Below are 20,763 nucleotides of genomic sequence, written 5' to 3'. Positions count from 1 at the left end.
ACTGATGATGGTCGAAGTAGAGAGGATATAAAATGTAGACTGGCAATGGCAAGGAAATCGTTTCTGAAGAAGAGAAATTTGTTAACATCGAGTATAGATTTAAGTGTCAGGAAGTCGTTTCTGAAAGTATTTGTATGGAGTGTAGCCATGTATGGAAGTGAAACATGGACAATAACCAGTTTGGACAAGAAGAGAATAGAAGCTTTCGAAATGTGGTGCTACAGAAGAATGCTGAAGATAAGGTGGGTAGATCACGTAACTAATGAGGAAGTATTGAATAGGATTGGGGAAAAGAGAAGTTTGTGGCACAACTTGACTAGAAGAAGGGATCAGTTGGTAGGACATGTTTTGGAGGCATCAAGGGATCACAAATTTAGCATTGGAGGGCAGCGTGGAGGGTAAAAATCGTAGAGGGAGACCAAGAGATGAATACACTAAGCAGATTCAGAAGGATGTAGGTTGCGGTAGGTACTGGGAGATGAAGCTTGCACAGGATAGAGTAGCATGGAGAGCTGCATCAAACCAGTCTCAGGACTGAAGACCACAACAACAACAACAACAGACAGAAAATATGTATGAGTATCCAACTGTATAGGAATGATGCTCACTCAGACTGTACGCAGCCGAATTTGTGTTGTTAGTAGTGTTAGTGTCATGACTAGCTGTTAGGATCCAGTGCTAGTATGGTTATGTAGGCTTGAAACGCAAGTGTGTGTTACAGTTGCAGACAGTCAACAAGGTTCTGGACAAGGTGAACAGTGCTTTACTTGTGAAGCTGTTTTGTCACAACAGCAGCAATAGTACTGCTGCTCCTCACAAGTATCGCGCAAAAGGAATACGGAGAGGCCTCCTTCCTCACTAGGGTTGAAGAACATTATTGGGAAGTTCAAATTAACGAATGATTTGGGAATTGCTCCTGGGAGAGACTGACTGTCAGTTACAGCACAAGTTCTTGATCAAGTTATAGTTGCCATGGCTGAGAATATTGGATGCAATGTGCAATCTTCAAGGAGTGCGGGACCTTCACAATAGCTTAACATTCCGTGGTCCACTTTATTTCAGGCAGCAATTGGGCAATCACTAATGTGGCTCCAGGCTGTTGTGGATGCAGGTGGTCACACTGAGCAAAATTTGTAATCTGCATCATAAGCATGATACACTATAAACAGATGTTACATTCTCATGTGGAAATTGTGTTTCTTTCTATGGTTTATGCACTATTTCTCTTTTCATATGGAAATTGTGTTTCTTTCTACGGTTTATGCACTATTTCCCTTTGGCCTGTCCTTCCAATGTTTCCACAAATTTTCATTGTCCAATGGTCACTCTTTCTCATGGCGGCCATTTCAAGTGCTGAAACCTTTATTATAACTCCCCTGTATTGAGAAATGTTTATTATCTATTCTTGCAGCACATTTTCAAGTGCAGTTTCGTAATTGAGAATGCGATGTGATCTGTACGAAGACATACTTTGAAGAGTGCTTTATTCTGACCATTGTGGATTTGATATTTTTGCTCATAAGTTTATCAGATGGTTTGGGAATTTACATGCCACACAGAAGGCACTGCCATATATAAACACGTATCAAGAAATTAATAAGTGGCAAAGAACAGGCTTGCAACTGAATGTGGGAGCTACAAGTTATTAAGTTTGTCAATAGACAGTGCTACCTTGTTGGTATCTGATGTGGAATTCTTTGCAGATTTCTGTCTGATGCTCCAGTAGTCCTAGATCTCCATCCTGCTCTGATTTCAGCTTTTAATAATTTAAGGAAAGCTTAAAAAGTTGATGAAAGTTGCATCAGTGATTTTTCTGGATAAGTGGTAATGCTTTCCATTCAGAGCTTGCTGATTTGGAAACTGTTACTCCTAATAAGCTAAAGTTACTTAAAACTATTCAGACTACTTTTGATTTCAGAGCATAGAGCATTGCTTCAAAAATTCATTCACAAAGTATCACTGTGATCTCAGTTGACTTATCTGTTCACAAAAACTAGGTTTAAACCAATTCTGGATTGACAAGGAAACTTTTGTTTTCCTTGTGAAAATGGCACTTATAGTAAATGCTGAAAACTTTCATTATTGTAGACATCCTGGAGGAACCAGGAACACATCCATAAGAATGGTCACAGTGAAACATCCTCTCACATATACCAAAAATTATTTTTGTTGAATTTGGATTTCACATTATTGAACTTCATTGATAAAGGTGTGTTCTTGGCTAGATCGTCATTTTTTATATAATTCGATGAGAAAATCATAACTGAATATGAACACTCAAATGGTTTAGTAGTGGGTCCTACAAACCAATCAAATGGAAGCTTGAGAAGTCACCTCCTTTCATCAATCTTTAAAAATATATGGGAATTGAAAATAACATGTGTCTGTTTTTGTTTATCAGGAGAAAGGAGAAAAAAATTAGTAAGATGTTCTCTTCCACACATATAAGAGATCAGAAAATGAGACATGGACATGGGATCTGGAATGGGAGGAACTATATCATGACATGGGTTCAAAAGTACATTGCTATATTGTTAGTGGTGACAGTGTTAGGAAAATGATAGATTGCTACCCACCACATAGTAGAGATTTTGAATCCCTGATAGGCACAACAAAAAGACTGTCAAACAAGTAAGCTCTTGGCCAAAAAGGCCTTTTTCTGAGTGAAACGAAACACACACACACACACACACACACACACACACAAACACACACACACACACAAATGCAGCTTGCACAGGCATGACCACTGCCTTTGGCTGCCCAGGCCAAACAGGGAGTAGCTGCGCATGATAGGGGTAAGGAAGGGGATGGTAAAGCACTGCTTGTGGGAGCATACAGGGACAAGGTGGAGAGAGGGTAGGAAAGTCAGGTGCAGTGATGGGGAGGGGGGAGGCAGCGGAAAAGGAGAGTAGTAAACCAACTGTGTATCAGTCCTTTCGAAAGGCCTCGCCTTTTGTCCCACTCCCAAAATCAATCACGCAGGACTTGTTAAAAACCTCCCCTTTTCATCTCAGTCCCTAACAGTGACCCCATTCTAGAAATCCAACAGGATCTCCAGTCTCTCCTCAGATCCTTAGGCCCATCCCAGAACCTCTCCCCAGAATATCTCTCTCTCTCTCTCTCTCTCTCTCTCTCTCTCTCTCTCTCTCTCTCTCTCTCCCCCCCCCCCCCCCTCCCACCGTCCCTTCCTCATTTGTACCACTTCCCACACGCCAGTCTTCTACATGCTTCCTTAAAGTCCATAAACCCAACCACACAGCACACCCCATCAGGGCCGGTTACTGTGCCCCCACTGAGAGAATCTGTGCTCTTGTATACCAACACCCTCAGTCTTTTACGCACAACCTACCCTTCTGTATAAAAAACACTTACCATTTCCTCCACCGACTCTCCATAGTTCCTGTTCATTTACCATACAGTGTCCTGCTTACCACTATTGGTGACATGTCCCTTTACACTAACATCCCTATCACCTTCCCATCATTGAACACTACCTTTCCCAATGCCCGACAGATTCCAAACCTACAAGCGACCTCATCCCTGGTCACCATGACCAACTATATCCCTACCCACAATTATGTCTCCTTTGAAGACATCACCAACAAAAAAATTTGGTGTATGGCTTTGGGCACCTACATGGCACTGTCATATGCCAACCTGTTCATGGGCCATCTAGAGGAATCCTTCCTTAACCACCCAAAATCCTAAAAACCTCACCAGGTTCAGATTCATTGATGACATCTTCGTGATCTGGACTGAGTGAGGACACCCTGTCCATATTACTCCAGAACCTCAACTCTTTCTGTCATATTTGCCTCACCTGGTCCTCCACAACCCATCTAACTTCACCTTCCTCGATGCTAACTTGCAGCTCAAAGATGGCTACATCAGTACCTCTGCCCATATCATACCTCTCAACCAACAGCAGTATCCCACTTCGACAGCTGCCACCCATTCCGTACCAAGAAGTCTCTTCAATACAGCCTAGCCATCAGTGTCAGTCACATTTGTAGTGACAACCATTGCATCTCGGAATATACCAAGGCCACATACCATAATTACCCTCCCAATCTTGTACAGAAACAGCTCTTCTGTGCCGTATCTCCCCAGTCACCCCCCACCTCCTGAAGTCCCACCTCTGGCCAGAGAGGAGCATTCCCCTTGTTACTCAGTACCACCCTGGAATGGATAAACTGAATCACATTCTCCGCCAGGGTTTCGACTACTTCTTATCGTGCCGTAAAATGAGGAATGTCCTACCCACTGTCCTTCCTGCCCCTCCCACAGTGGTATTCTGCCACCCACTGAACTTATACAGTATCCTTGTCCATCCCTAGGCAACTCCTGCCCCCAACTCTTGCCTCATGGAGCATATCCTGTAATAGACCAGATGAAAGACTTGTCCCATATATCCTGTCACCACCACCTACTCCAGGCCGGTCACAGGCATCACCAATCCCATCAAAGGCAAGGCTACCTGTGAAACCAGTCATGTGATTACAAGTTAAGCTGCAGCCCCTGTGCTGCATTCTATGTGGGCATGACATCCAAAAAGCCATCTGTCCACACGAATGGCCACTGATGAAGGTGGGAACTCTCCCTGCAATATATCCTATGTTCCCATAACCCTCCTGGCCTCAACCAACACTAGTCTTTGTCCTTCACCCACCTAACCCCTTCCCTGTTACCACTATTCCACCAACGCACCCAGTCTGTTTACTTCTCTCCTTCTCTGCTGCCCCTCTCCACCCCCATCCCCTGCCCTCTGTCTGACTCCCTGATTGCACGTAACTACCCTGCCATCTCTCCATCTTGTCCGTGTGAGCTCCCACAAGCAGTGGTTTACAGTCCTACCACCCCTACCCTGTTATCCCTCCCCACCCCAGCCTCCTCCCTACCCCCACCACCCAAACTGCTTCTCTCATCATGAGTAGTTGCTCGCCGTCTGGCCTTGAGCCAGAGACAGTAGTCGTGTATGCGTGAGCGTGCGCGCGCCTTTTTCACCGAAAGCTTACTTGTTTGACAGGCTTTTTGTTGTGCCTATCCGTGACTCAATCATTTCCACTGTAACACGAGTAGTAATCTATTCTTTTCATAATAATATTATGAAAAGGATAATTCCTACTCACCATATAGCAGAGATGCTCAGTCACAGAAAGGTACAACAAAAAGACTGTCGGAAAGTTAGCTGTTGCCCAACAAGGCCTTTGTCAAAATAGATAATCTGTGCACACCCACCCACCCACCCACCCACCCACCCACACACACATTGTTACATTCCATCCTGGATTATCCTCTTCATAATATTGTCATGAGTCCATCCGGGTTTTTCCATTGTGTTATTTTGTTAGTTGTATGAAGATGCACTGTTCACTGCTGTCATTTCTGATGTTTCTGTGACTTTTCCATAAAAGAATAGCCTATGATCCTATTACATGCACTTGCAGGGTGTATATGACCCGGGACAACCGGGAGATCTGGGAAAAACCCGGGAATTTTTTCATCCGGGAGAAAATCGAGAAAAACCCGGAAATTTTTCATTGTTTTAGTTTTCAGTTAAATTTTTGTAACTTTGACTGGTAAGAACAAATTCTCTAACAAAGAATATTACTGTATCTCGCTACTGCAGAATAATACTGCAGCAATAAAAAACGAACGGTGGGGAGGGGCGGGGGCGGGGGGGGGGGGGGGGGGGGAACGAAAAATAAAACTTAAATTGCTGAGGATATGCACCATACACAACAACAAAACACAGTGCTCATACAAGCGCGTCTGCCAACAGTAAAATGTGTCTAAGTCTTTAGGAAGACTATGCAATGTTTCATAACAACAAATTGCCTCCAATGAGCGTGACGTCACAACTGTTTACATTAGTTTCATTTGAGCAGTTGCGAGCAAGCTTATGTGCATGTGAGTCACGTACGAGTTGTACCTTCTCCCGTTTCTGGCTACAGAAGTGTGGCAGTTAGCTGTATAAGCAATAGCAGCAAGCCGCCAGATGCTATCCGGAAAAATTTTACTGGTGCGCCTAAGCTGCCAGATTCACGTTAGCGCAACAATCCTGGAACTAGGGGGCGAGATTCACGTTAGCGCAACAATCCTGGAACTAGGGGGCGGGGACAAACCGGGGTATCTGCCCCAGGTGGCAGTTTCCGGGGGGGGGGGGGCATATTCATATTATTGAGGAAAAAGACCTTGTTTCACAAAGCACCTAACAACTAGCGCACGTTGGTCTATCGATTACTCACATGATTTTGAACGCATCCCTGTTGGTTTTTGAACAAATTCTGAGTTGATTTCTGAAAGAATCGTAAGTTGATTTTTGAATGCGTTAATAGTGTACGTGATGTCTCTGCCATAGGAATCCCCGTCGCATCTAGAAATAAACTTTCCTGCAGAGAAAGGAGACCGGTCTATACAAGCAGAGTAGAATAAAGCCGAACGGGTGAATGCCAATCACTGTTTATGTGGTTGACTGGGTTTGCAAATGATCAGCGTTGTTATAACTACTAGCGAATTCCATAGATCCAGACTACCAGAGTGGAGATAAATGACTAACAGGAATAACAGTCAACAAAGATTGCGTATTGTCTCCTCTGTGTATCCAAGAAAATGAAATTTTGACAGAAAATTTTTGGCCAGACTGCTACACTACTAAGGGCCATTAATACATTCCCCGGCTAGCAGCCGCTTAAGTTCTATTCTGGCAGTAGCGCGGAAAACGCGTTGTACGAACATGTAATAATGGCTAACCGGAGAATAAATGCAGGATAACTAAACCGGTGATTGTGGCAGGGTTAGTGAAGTTAACCAGAGAATAAGTTTTGATAATGGCAGGAATAGTTACAGGATTAGTGATGACATGATTGTTTGTTAGAACATGGAAGGAGAAGAAACAGGGACTCTCACAAATCACGGAAGAATATGACGATTCCAAATTTATATTAAAATTTCGTACTACTATTTTTCGACCTCATGCTTCAGAAGCTAGAGTGTATGAATGAAATGTGAAACTATTTCCTAACATAAAACTTTTTGCTTTTAGTACGCTTAATAGGCATTTGATATTGGTACTTCGTGAATTATATTCCGCCATGTTATAAAAATGACTATTTGTGCCAAAACAGTCTTTGCCATGTTATAAAAATGACTATTTGTGCCAAAACAGTCTTGTTTATTTGGTGTGCGTAACAATTGCTGCAGTATTAGGCAGGCCTATTTCATTTTATCTAGCAGTGACAAAATACACGTAACCATATCGAGAAACCTCACCAGTGTTGGGTACTAATTGTATCAACAGCTTTTCTAGTATTAGACAATGACATTTTGTTTTTTCATGTAGCAAAACATTGACAAACATTGATGAGGTAATAGATTCTTTCCCAGAAAGGAAAATACGCCATATAAAGCTCTGGCAAGATTAGAGAGAGAAAAAAGGTAGGACTTAAAAGGATGTCTCTTGTCTTTACTCGTTTTATGTATCCGATATTTAATTTTATGTCACACAAAACAGCACGTTATTAGCTAAGAGGCAGTAAAGCCTGCAAATTTTCTGAAGAGTTCTTGTTCTGCCGGTTACAAATAATCCCATCCATTACTAATTGCGAGATTTTTTGAAAGAGGGGCATGATGTCAAACCAGCCGACTGGGAGCAAGAGAGGTACCACAGGACATTTTAATTTCCACTGGCATGAATATAGTTTGATGGCACCCATTACAAAATATTACATGTTTGAATTCCACAGAACGAAATACAGAGATGTGCGATGGAAGAATGCTGTGTGAAGAGGTGTGATTTTGCTGTTTCCTCTTCGTTTATTGCTCTCACGTAAAATGAAAACAAATCAGATTTCTGTGGCCGGGAGCTATCAAATGAATTAAAATACATTCACATAATTACGGAAGGCTAAAATATGTCATTAGTTTCAGATTTTATTTTGTTTCCACCTGTCTGACAGTCAAGCGTTACTCGCCTTGCAGAACAAAGAAGTTATTTTTGTCGGTTTGTTAAAGAAATCTTTTCTGCTGAGGCAGTCAATTTATTTGAACGTAGTGTTTAATTCCACACTATTGGCTAGTTTCAACTGTTCGCTGCATTTCAAGTTCACGATTTCATCTCCTAGCACATATGGCATTATGCCTTAATAAAGAACCATCTCAATCTGGACACAAGAATGTGCACTTTAAGCAGAATGAAGCATTTTATTATGGTTCACAAAATTCTCATGCTCTTGGAGTATCCTCTAATGTTTTGTTTCTTTTATGACATAATGTAAGATCTTTTAATGTTTTACACGTATGAACGTACAGGCTTCCTGCGTCACTGTAGTGGCGAAAGTGTGGCGATGCCTGTTATCTGGCGCTCTCTGGCAACTGCTGAAACGAATCTATTTCCAACAGGTCGCGGGAAAATATTCCGAATGGTTGTTTGGAAAGCATTACTTTCAAAGTAAATTTCTTTTTATGCAAGATGAACTCTGTGCGCGAATGTCCGATGAATTTTTTAAATCACAGAGTCTTTGACGCTCATTCAGAAATCAAATCTTTGACGACGACCATTTAGAATATTTTTGAGCCCAGAAGATAAGACATTCATGTCGTCGTTAAAAAATTTACTGGCACATTTGTGTGATGTATCTTAAAGTGAAACACGCACAAAAAAGATCAACATTATTTGGGAAACCTTAGCTTCTCTTGCAGCTTATTAATCTTAGAGACCAATATTATAAAAAACTTTTCTTTTCTTGTAGCAACACTATGTATATTAATTTAATCTGTTACCTTTTCCTATTGTATGTCCGCGCTACTTAACAGTGATGTTGCTGTTGGCTGACTACATCACGTGTCCTATGCTCTGAATATCTGCTGTAATCAGCTGGCGTGATCGCTTGACATGAGCTACGACTGGCTTACAAAAGCGCATCGCAATCTCGATTTCAATTCTTCGAAAAGTAACATGTGGTGTTTGGTAAAATTCGAATTTATACTTTTGTAATACAAAAATATGCAGTTTACATGTTGCTGCACATCGGACATCTTTCCAAAACGTGCTTTTTCCCTTGAGTTTTGTTTTCAAAAGTGCCGGGAAATTCTACACCGGTGTATAAAACCATAACCATTGAAAGGATTGATAAGTTTTACAGTTTTGAGGAAAAGTATGCTGTTATTTAACACGGAAAAAGTGTATTTTCATCCGGGAGAAAGTGTATTTTTAATGGGGAAATCTGGGAATAATCCGGGAATATTTTTTCCTTGTCCACGTATACACCCTGACTTGAAATATTAACCAGAAAATCCTTCAGTATCGTATATTGATTCGTTATGCCATTTAGTGTAGTGTTTTTACTGAAATACTATAGCTCTTGTGCAATGTATGCAAACTTTCTTTTAGCAATTACGACATGATACATAATGTAGTAATTTTTTCCACTCATCACAAATAAAAGCTTTGTTCAAAAGTTATGTAATTCTCTGTTTTTCCATCAGTGTCTACTTATTGTATGAGCGTAGTTTTTTCCTGGTATCACATTATCAAGACAGATGTTTCGTAAATGTTCAGCTAAAAGTCAGAAGTAACTTACACGGTTACACTGAACCATCAATTAGCGTCTGATGACACTACTTTTTTGGTTGAAAATCAAGAAAAACTAGTTGCATTCTTTAAGACACTAGGAGATAGACATATCAGTGCTGAACTGGAATAAAGTAAAGTTTGATGATTAGTGGGCTAGCCTCAAATGCGTAGGGGGGGAGGGCAGGGGGGGGGGGGCGTTGTTGGGTGCAGATAATAAATGGGCCCAAGATACAGTGTGGATGGGTTATGGATCGTGGACACTCAACAAATACCACATGACATTGGTGTTGGTTTTGTGACTTCCCAAGTAAGCATCATCAGATCCCTTATTTAAGTGCTACCACAGTGTGTTGGGTTAGTGATTATGCCCAAAAGCTAAGGGAAGGCAAAGCGTAACAAAAAGACATGGGAGCTCTGTAAGGTGAAGCGAAATAAGATAACACTCTGGTAAGACACTGGACTCTTATTTGGGAGCACAGCAGTTCAAATCTATCTCCACTAATACAGATTTAAGTTTTCTGTGATTTTCGTAAATTGTATAAGGTGACTGCTAGGACGATTCCTTAGAGAGGCCACAACTGATTTCCTTCCCCATTCTGCATTTATGCTGCATCTCTAATGACCTCATGGTAGTCAGGATGTTAAACTTGGCTGGTTAAAGGGATACGTATGAAACACTTGAAAATGTTTGATGAGTCAGGAATACCATGGAAACTAATCAGATTGTCTAGAATGTGCGTTGTAGTGTGAAGGGACGGTTGAGGACAGGGAAACTGAATATTTTGCTGTGAAGACAGGACTGGAGTATGTTGAATCTGGTATTGGAGGAGACAGTAGCAGAACTGTGAGTGTAGACGGTGAGGTGAAATTGTTAGATTTTGTGAAAAATATTTTTCTTTTATAGCAGAGTAGGAAGATGAACAAACAAGGACAGCTAGAGTGTTAATAGAGAGATACAAAATAGTAGGTTTGAAGATCAAAGAAAAGAAAATGGAGTTTATAGTAGTAGCATAGGAGAAGATAAAGAAATAGCAGAGGTAACACTGGAGACACATAGCATGCTGTTCAAGAAGACTGGATCTTCAAATACCTGGGAAGAATTAATAATTAGAATAATAACATTGGGAAGGAAATGTGGAACCATATAAATTCTAGAGAAAGAAGCGTGTTTGCAGTGAATGAACTATTTACCGGTAAACTGCTAACAAGAGTTTTGTAACTCTGAATTTACAAGACAGTTAATGTATGGGGCTGAGGCCATGGACATTGTAGAAAAAGATGGAGAAGAAATTTATTAATTTTGAAAACAATATATTAACATTTTGGACAGTGTTTCAGCAAGGAGGTTTCAGAAGACGAAAAAACATTGAAATCCGTGCACTGTATGATGAGGTGCATGTGACAACGGTATTAAGAAACAGGAGAAATGAATTACCAGAACATTTACTGAAAAGGGAAGAAATGATGGTTAAAAAGAATGTGAGAAGGAAACCCAGAAGGAAGGAGACTCTTAGCTAGACAAAAGTTGAGGTGACAATGATTAGTCAGATACGATCTGGACACCATGAGAGGTCACGGAATATGACCAGAAGTAGAAAAAAAGGAAGAGGGTAAAGTTTGAGTTAGTGACCCGAATTCGGTTCCTGTGCTCATCTGGGTATGGGACAGTTCTCAGGAATCAGATTGTACCAGTGAATGGAGGATGGATGCTTGTTAGATTGGAGCAGATAGTAAGTGCAAACAAATGAGTGAGTGAGTGGGGAGAACAAAGAAGAATTTTTTGTATTTAGAGTGGGGTTTGGAGCTTCCTGTTCATCCTATACACATTATTTTGGCTGCACATGCCAGGAGGTTGTTTAGGCATTATTATGCATAGTACCTGGCTCTCACACAACTAAGTTCATCATGGACAGTCAGGATTGATATGTAGGACACATCTTGTAACAAACTTGTATGGATAAAATTGAAATAGGTAATGCATGCAGAACACTTGGTTGTATGAGAACTATCTCTGCTGCTGATAATTTTTCTCAACTAACTATAAGTGTAGGAGATTATTTTTGCGTGTATTCCGTTATTTTCAGCTGTTTCCTGAAGCTGAGGACTTTTCATGGTTGATTGAGGATTTCATTCGATTCATATGAAGGTCTGCTTTTTAAAGTTTTTCAAAATTACACAAAGAAGAAGGTTTTTGTCCCCAGTCATTTTATTGTTTCTTTAAATACTCACTTTTAAAATTTATACACTTTAACACACATAAGGCTAGTTAGATAGTAATTTGATGTTTACTTCCATGAAATAATAAATTGTTTCACACTGTGTGTGAAATGCGGAATAGTGATTACAAAAAGTGGTGCCATGTTTTTGGTTGTTTGTCCTGATTTTTTTTATGATCTATGGTAAAGAAATAGTTGTACATAATTCGGCATTAACTGTTCTGTCCTCTGAAGCAACAAGACCAGTGTAAACAAAAAAACAAATAATCATTTTTTTATATGCTTCACGGTTTATCAGTCTGCAGCTTGTACAAATATAGGGTGTATCGGAAATGATGGTCAATATTCAGGGATATGAGAGGGATGATGATTTGAAACAAAAAAGTCAAGTAAACATGGCCTCTAAAACGCACACCTTAAGAGCTATGAGGAATTCTTGATCTTTGATACTGTAAAACAAATCTCTTCTACTGCAAGCTCTGTATTTTCCATATTTTGGAAAGTGGTAGTATGAACCAAAACAAGAAATAAATGCCCAGTAAACGTGTGCTAAAATGCATACCTTAAAAGTTATGAGCACTTGTTCTGGACATTTTTTTCCTTGTTTTGGTCCATACTACCACTTCTTAAAATATGGAAAACAAAGAGCTCGCAGTAGAATCTGTATATCTGATCTCCATCTGGTGCTATGATGATGTACACAAATTTCACATTTCCTCGGTCAAATTTTTTGAGTATTTCCTTACATCAGTTGGCACAAGCCTGTTTGAGCTTTCGGAAATTGTGGGGATTCTGGGGGTACAGATCGTTTCACAGCTAAATGCCATGGAAAACTGAATGTACTGCAATCTTTGGTATATGTAAGTATGGCCCTGTCTCACAGTAAGTCACATATTAATCCTCTTCAATCATCAAAATGAATTTTCAGTATGCAGCAGAGTAAGTGCTAATCGGAAACATCCTGGCAGATTAAACAGATTACAACTGTGTGCCAGACTGGACATTGAACTTAGAACTTTTGCATTTCATGGGCAGATGCTGTATCAGCTGACCCACTCTCAGAGCCTTTCATTTGCTGGTACCCCATTTAGTACCTTCCAAACTTCACGAGAATTCTCCTGCTTGTTTCACAAGAGTAGCACTCCTGGAAGAATGATATTGTGGAGACATGGCTTACACCCAAACCTCGAGATGTCAAACACTCAGATCGGTACAGACGTTTTGTGTTGATAGAGTATCAACCAAAACACCGATTTAATTCGTGCTGTGTGCTATCAACCTGTAGAAGATGCGTAAGCAATAATTAGAAGTAACACCAGACCTAGCTTTAGCTTTGTTAGTTGAATGTAGCAAACCTATAAGAGTACATTTGTATAAATAGCCGTGATGTTATCTATACAAATATATGCTATAGGTTTGCTACATTCAACTAATGAAGTGAAAATGGATTGCCAAAACAATATCTTTACAAACTTCGAAACATACTTTTACATGCCAGAGAAATGTTCTCCCATATAACAATTTCATGCATAAACCATGTAAAAAGGTCTCCTCTTTAGTAGGTTTCGAACTCGGGATCTTCAGTCCATCAATTTGACAAGCTACTGACTCACCTGCCACTGTTCTTCATACTTACATCTCACAGATATGCTTTTCCTATAATCTGTAGTTCTAGTGTTACTTTTAATTACTGTTTATGCATCTTCTACTGGACTACAGCACACAGCATGAACTAAATTGGTGCTTTGGATGATACTCTATCAACATACATTGTTTGGTACCGATCTGAGTGTCTGACACCTGGAGGTTTGGGTGTTAGCCTCAGCTTGGAGATTGTTTCCAGAATGAACGTTCACTCTGCAGCATATTGTGCACCGATTCGAAACGTCCTGGCAGAATAAAATTATGTGGTGCACAAGAACTCGAATGAGGAACCGTTGCCTTTGCAATGTCTCTGCAACATCATTTGTGTTGGGAGTGCTAGTCCACAAGGTATGCAGAAGAACTTCCGTGAAGGTCAGATGGTAGGAGATAAGATACTAGATACTAATGGAAGTCAGGCTATGAGGGCAGGCCGTGACTTGTGTTTGGATAGTTCAGTTGGTAGAACACTTGCTTGCGAAAGACAAAGATTCTAGAGTAAAGTCCCAATCTCACATACTATTCTAATCAGCCAGGAAGTTTATCTTCAACCATGTTTAGCACAGTATCAATATTTTTTTGAAACACTTGATTTTGGTCAACCTACATAAAGTTTATCGCTTACAGAAGAATGCCTACCAAGACATTTGACACTGGTGCTGAATCCTTTTCAGAAGGTTATTGATAACTAAAAGTACAACAGAGCAATTTGAGGCATTGTTCTTGAGTTAGGCATTCACAGAACTCATAATAAACCAATGCAATGAAAACCTTTAGGTGGAATTTCCATTTTTGCCCCAATGCTGGTTCTTTAAGCGCACTTTGGTGACAAACTACTTGGCCAGTTTATGAGCTGTTACTGTTTTAACAACAGTAAATGACAAATTTTAAAACACTAATAATATCACAACTCAACAAGACTATCTAGCATTTGTTTGTAAAAAATTGGATGGCGATTGTGTTATATGCTGTACATTAGCAAATGGTGAGTCTCTTGTGAATTGAATTGTTTGATGGTCCATTGTAAATTCTGTGCACAGCACATACTGTTTCAAACTACAAAAACTGGTTGTTGAAGTAAGGTTCAATTTTAGAAACAGAATTTGTGAATATGCTTTTCATTGTTTAGATTGCGAGAGGAAAACTTGATGAACCTTGTGCATTTTAGCAATTGTTGTTTTAGCCTGCAAAGTATAGTTTTTTTACGCAGTTGTCATTAACAAACTCTTTATTGTTAGCCAGTAGTTTTAACGTGCAACTTTTGGCACACGGGGAGGTGAGCCTGACTGGAAAGAATCCACTTCACAGATTAATGATGGGTGCTGGTGAGCCGGCCATCCTGAGTGTGGATTTAGGTGGTTTCCCACATCCTACTACCAGGTGAATACCAGGCTGGTACCCATGTCCCATCTCAGATACAACTTACTCTAACAAACATTTCTAACATTCTTACACTTGCACATAGTATAAACTCTAGACACAGTCAGATGGGGGGGGGGGGGGTGAACTACGAGACTTGGATGTTGAGTCTCTTCACACCCTTAATCAGCTGCTAACAGCAGTAGCTGGTGGAAAATACACTCCTGGAAATTGAAATAAGAACACCGTGAATTCATTGTCCCAGGAAGGGGAAACTTTATTGACACATTCCTGGGGTCAGATACATCACATGATCACACTGACAGAACCACAGGCACATAGACACAGGCAACAGAGCATGCACAATGTCGGCACTAGTACAGTGTATATCCACCTTTCGCAGCAATGCAGGCTGCTATTCTCCCATGGAGACGATCGTAGAGATGCTGGATGTAGTCCTGTGGAACGGCTTGCCATGCCATTTCCACCTGGCGCCGCAGTTGGACCAGCGTTCGTGCTGGACGTGCAGACCGCGTGAGACGACGCTTCATCCAGTCCCAAACATGCTCAATGGGGGACAGATCCGGAGATCTTGCTGGCCAGGGTAGTTGACTTACACCTTCTAGAGCACGTTGGGTGGCACGGGATACATGCGGACGTGCATTGTCCTGTTGGAACAGCAAGTTCCCTTGCCGGTCTAGGAATGGTAGAACGATGGGTTCGATGACGGTTTGGATGTACCGTGCACTATTTAGTGTCCCCTCGACGATCACCAGTGGTGTACGGCCAGTGTAGGAGATCGCTCCCCACACCATGATGCCGGGTGTTGGCCCTGTGTGCCTCGGTCGTATGCAGTCCTGATTCTGGCGCTCACCTGCACGGCGCCAAACACGCATACGACCATCATTGGCACCAAGGCAGAAGCAACTCTCATCGCTGAAGACGACACGTCTCCATTCGTCCCTCCATTCACGCCTGTCGCAACACCACTGGAGGCGGGCTGCACGATGTTGGGGCGTGAGCGGAAGACGGCCTAACGGTGTGCGGGACCGTAGCCCAGCTTCATGGAGACGGTTGCGAATGGTCGTCGCCGATACCCCAGGAGCAACAGTGTCCCTAATTTGCTGGGAAGTGGCGGTGCGGTCCCCTACGGCACTGCGTAGGATCCTACGGTCTTGGCGTGCATCCGTGCGTCGCTGCGGTCCGGTCCCAGGTCGACGGGCACGTGCACCTTCCGCCGACCACTGGCGACAACATCGATGTACTGTGGAGACCTCACGCCCCACGTGTTGAGCAATTCGGCGGTACGTCCACCCGGCCTCCCGCATGCCCACTATACGCCCTCGCTCAAAGTCCGTCAGCTGCACATACGGTTGACGTCCACGCTGTCGTGGCATGCTACCAGTGTTAAAGACTGCGATGGAGCTCCGTATGCCACGGCAAACTGGCTGACACTGACGGCGGCGGTGCACAAATGCTGCGCAGCTAGCGCCATTCGACGGTCAACACCGCGGTTCCTGGTGTGTCCGCTGTGCCGTGCGTGTGATCATTGCTTGTACAGCCCTCTCGCAGTGTCCGGAGCAAGTATGGTGGGTCTGACACACCGGTGTCAATGTGTTCTGTTTTCCATTTCCAGGAGTGTACAATATTTTACCTGCAACTTTTTGTGAGACTTGAGTGCAAAATGTCATAGCTTATATATTTAATTTCCTTGCAGTTAATTTGCTGCAATGGATAGGCTCACAGCCCATTGGAGGTAGCTGCGAAGAATTAGAGCTGCATTTGGACCAAAATATCTAATGGTATCAGGAGTTTAATATTGTTGAAAGTGAAGTATGACAATGTTATGAAAAGGATTAAATGCTACTCACCTTGTAACATTTTAGCGTAGATATTGAGTCGCAGATATGCAGAACAAAAAGACTGTCAAACAAGTAAGCTTTCAACCAAAAAGACCGAAATCTGAATTGGACAACATACACACACACACATGCAAATGCAACTCATACACATACAACCACAGTCTCTCGCTGCTGAGACCGGACTGACAGGTTGACAACATACACATACACACACATGAAAATGCAACTTGTGCACACATGACCACAGCCTCTGGCTGCCGAGGCCAGACTGGCAGGTCTGTTTTACTCGCAGAAATTAAAGCTGTCCTCTTAGGTTCCTGCCTATCCACACACTCAGCTGCAACAATTTAAGCTGTTCTCTTAGGTTCGTGCCTAACCACACCCTCGGAAATCTCTGTATATTTGACGGGTTATATGAGTTGCAACAGTTTACGCTGTTCTCTTAGGTTCCTGCCTAACCAGACACTCTGAAATTGCCACATATGCCAAAATAAACAACCAAATATTTATTTCATCCTTCATTCTCTAATCAGACAGAAATGTTAAATAACATTGAATATTGCACAACGTGCTTGTGTGACATTCATAAGAAAGCCTAGCAGTCTGTTAACAATATGACAATAAAAAGTTAGAATATAGTGTCTCTTGAAGGCATTGACATTTTACTAACTGATATTTAATGATAAGGGTGACATGTTCATGGCACATTTGCAGTGTGCTGTTGCCTTGAAACGACATACTGCAAGTTATAATTCAAGACAGCTAATTATGGCAAAATGAATATGGCACCTGCCACATTGATTGTTGATATTGCATGGGATATTGGAATGACCTTACATTTGCAGAAAGTCTTGCGAGACAGGTGTTACCCTTGCTGATGTCATTATTCAACCTCACGACCGAGCGAGGTGATGATGTCCAGCCATCCAGAGATAGGTTTTCCACCATTTCCTAAAATCACTCTAGGCAAATGTTGGAACAGTTCCTTTGAAAGGGCACGGCCAAATTCCTTCCCCATCCTTGACATAATTTGAGCTTGTGCGCAATCTTTTTATGACCTCGATGTTGACGGGACATTAAACCCATCATCTTTCCTTCCTTCAGTGTGAAGCCCAGAAGTTGTCAGAAACATTTTTAAGGAACTTAGTCTCCTTTGTATTAAAAAAGAAGTTATAACAGTGAAGCATTGATATTGCTTGAAGTACAAAAATTTGCTTTTATTTGTTTGTAATTGCTATATTATTGGAGTATATTAATATTTCCACAGATCTAGTAGGACTACAGGGTGAGCACTAAGAACTTTATATTTTCAAGATTTTGTATAAACTGTTCTAAGACCTTGTGCAACGTGTTACTTGTGATGGACTCTACCACAATTGCGATTTCCTGCCATAACTGTGTCAAGGATTGCATTGTGGCCATCTGCATCACATGTTGAGCCATATCCCAGGCAGATGTGTGTTTAGGTGTTATGTGTGGAAATGAGGATGTGCACCATCTTGTTGGAAGATGAAGTTACTGAAATCTTCTTGCAATTGAGGCAAATGCCACAAGGAAGCATGTGAAGTAGAAAATACCTGTGGCAGTTTTCTCCATGAAAAAGGAGCTGTAAATCATCTCCCTCAGCATTGTGTAGAATTGATCTTTGGCAAATCTCCTCTTGTACCGAGGAGAAATGAGAGTTTTCTATTCCTCAAAAATTAACATTGGGCTGATTAACTTTACCAGTAGTGTGTGAAACGTTGCTTCATCATTAAAAATTTTAACTTTTGTGTGTCATCATTGTCTATCCTTGCCTACATCTTGGTGCAGAAGTCAGATTGTGCAGCATAATCTCCTGCAGTATGTGGACCATCTGCAGTCCGCATGGTTGGCTTTTGAAAATGGTTGTTTGTGGGATCTGAAGTTCATGACTTAGTGGGCATTTTGATTTCTGTGGTGTTTGCTGGATTACTTCTCAACCATGATCAGTATTTTGCTGCAACACATGAGGCCAACCATGACTTTTGCCTGTTTAAATGCAGCCTTTTTTCTTCAGACTGTTTGTACCAGGCAAAAAGGAGAATTTGCTGGTGGCTCCTGGTGGAAGTGTGAGAGAGATGCTCACTGAACAGCAGTTACTGACTCATTTTTGCTATCTAAAGGACACACTAGCTCTTCTGTTGTGGTGTAGTTGCCACTTTGTACACTAGCACACACTGGTGGTAACAGCTTGCAACAAAAGAATTGTGCCCGTATATAAAAGAAACTTCCAGATATAGTCTATTAACAGGTGTAGGTGTGAGGCTAATACTTTGTACTGGTTCGTTTGCATGAATTTTGAAAGTTGAAAGTTTTTCTCAATATGAATACAGATGGTAAATAGGTATATTTATAAATAGGAAAATTTTGTGGATCAGTTATACATTATGATAGTCTTTCTGGTTTTTCCCTTTAGAAACTTCGTTTTGTGTATGTACCTGTAGTGTTTTTTTTTTTGTGTTCTTGTGGCCTGTGATGTGAGCATTTCTGAATTTACCTGTTGTAGACGAATGTGCATTAACCAGATTGCTCTCTCTCTCTCTCTCTCTCTCTCTCTCTCTCTCTCTCTTCCCCCCCCCTCTCTCACCCCCCTCTCTCTCACCCCCCCTCTCACCCCCCTCCTCTCTCTTGCACCCCCGTCCTCTCTCTCGCACCCCCCCTCCTCTCTCTCTCGCACCCCCCCTCCTCTCTCTCTCTCTCTCTCTCTCTCTCTCTCTCTGTGTGTGTGTGTGTGTGTGTGTGTGTGTGTGTGTGTGTGTGTGTGTAAAGACAATGACATTCTTTAATCAAATACTTCTAAATAATTATAGGAATCTGAGAAACGACAAGAAGAAGAGAGAATAAGAATGGAGAACATTTTAAGTGGAAACCCATTGCTGAATTACTCCGCACAGATGCAGAAGGCAGATTTGAAGGTGATTAAGACATGCTGTATCATTGTCACATGTATGGAGGTTCCTATGAAAAGTGCATTTGTTAATTTGTTCTTCTTTCTAGGTCAAGAGACGTTGGGATGATGATGTTGTATTCAAGAACTGTGCCCGTTCTGAACCAGAGAAGAAGAAAGATCAATTTATCAATGATTCATTGCGTTCAGAGTTTCATAGAAAATTCATGGAGAAATATGTGAAGTGACTGTTTCTCTCTTTGCGTCTGAATGTGGGATTACAGAAATGCAGTTCTGGTTTCTGCACAGTTGTGAAACACAAATTTTGAAAGTACCTCTTGAATCAATGTGCAAAGGTGTTGTTGCAGTGGGACAACGAGTGGTTAACTTGAGAAGACCTGCAAATCCATTAATGTTTAATTATAGTCTCAGTTTGTAAAAGTAAATGTGACTCGCATGAGAGGGAGCTACTACTTGGTTATAAAGAAATTAGAAAGTTATATAAAATAATGAATCAAATGAGCTTAAATACAGCCATTTTTGTGTGATACATGAAACCATATAGTGTTTTACTGTTTGATAATTCTTTACTATTTTGTGATGCCAAATATTGCAATGAGCATTTATTTCTAAGTAGACAAATGGTGTAATTATTTGCAGACTGTCGTTTATAGTGCAAGTGTCTAATAAATTATTTCTGATACATTTAGACCATTATCAAGCCTTTTTATGTCACTAGTTACTGATGACAGAAATAACAACTAGTCACTGTACATATTTTTTAATGAGTCAAAATATGTTCACATCATTGTCTGAAATGTATTATTAATGATTAAATCTGTGGCAAGCATTGACTATTTACAATTTTTCATTTTCAGTATGATTACACATAAAATATTGCAGATTTAGGTTACTGGTTTCTTTCTTATGTTAGTGGTTTCATTTACAAAAGCTGCTGAAATGTGTCTTTGATAATGCAGCAGAGTGGAGGCTGTAACAAAATTTCTTAGCAGATTAAAACTTCGTGCCAGAAACAATCTCTTTGTTTCCAGAATTGAGGACAGTGCAGTAGAATTTGTAACTATTTTATAGCTTTTAAATATAACACTTTTGGGTTACCAGTCTGGCATAAATGACTGCTGCACATGTTTCAGTGTCCCTGTCATAAAATTCAGTACTATTGGTTGTTTCAAAGAATAT

At 41.0% G+C, this 20,763-nt stretch overlaps 1 protein-coding gene across 1 annotated transcript in view; it reads left to right on the top strand.

Annotated features, from left to right (window-relative positions):
• The window catches only part of LOC126236741 (protein CWC15 homolog), a 32,348-nt gene extending 12,074 nt beyond the window's left edge, over positions 1-20,274 (top strand). Inside the window, exons 4-5 of the mRNA XM_049946275.1 lie at positions 19,487-19,591; positions 19,674-20,274. Coding sequence (XP_049802232.1) covers positions 19,487-19,591; positions 19,674-19,811 — 243 coding nt within the window. The 3' untranslated portion in view covers positions 19,812-20,274. The remainder of the gene's footprint in view (positions 1-19,486; positions 19,592-19,673) is intronic.
• The last annotated feature ends 489 nt before the right edge of the window (positions 20,275-20,763 follow it).

The sequence above is a fragment of the Schistocerca nitens genome, chromosome 2 (genome assembly GCF_023898315.1).
Source record: "Schistocerca nitens isolate TAMUIC-IGC-003100 chromosome 2, iqSchNite1.1, whole genome shotgun sequence".
Taxonomy (NCBI): Eukaryota; Metazoa; Arthropoda; class Insecta; order Orthoptera; family Acrididae; genus Schistocerca; species Schistocerca nitens.
This window is presented reverse-complemented; position numbering and strand designations above follow the sequence as displayed.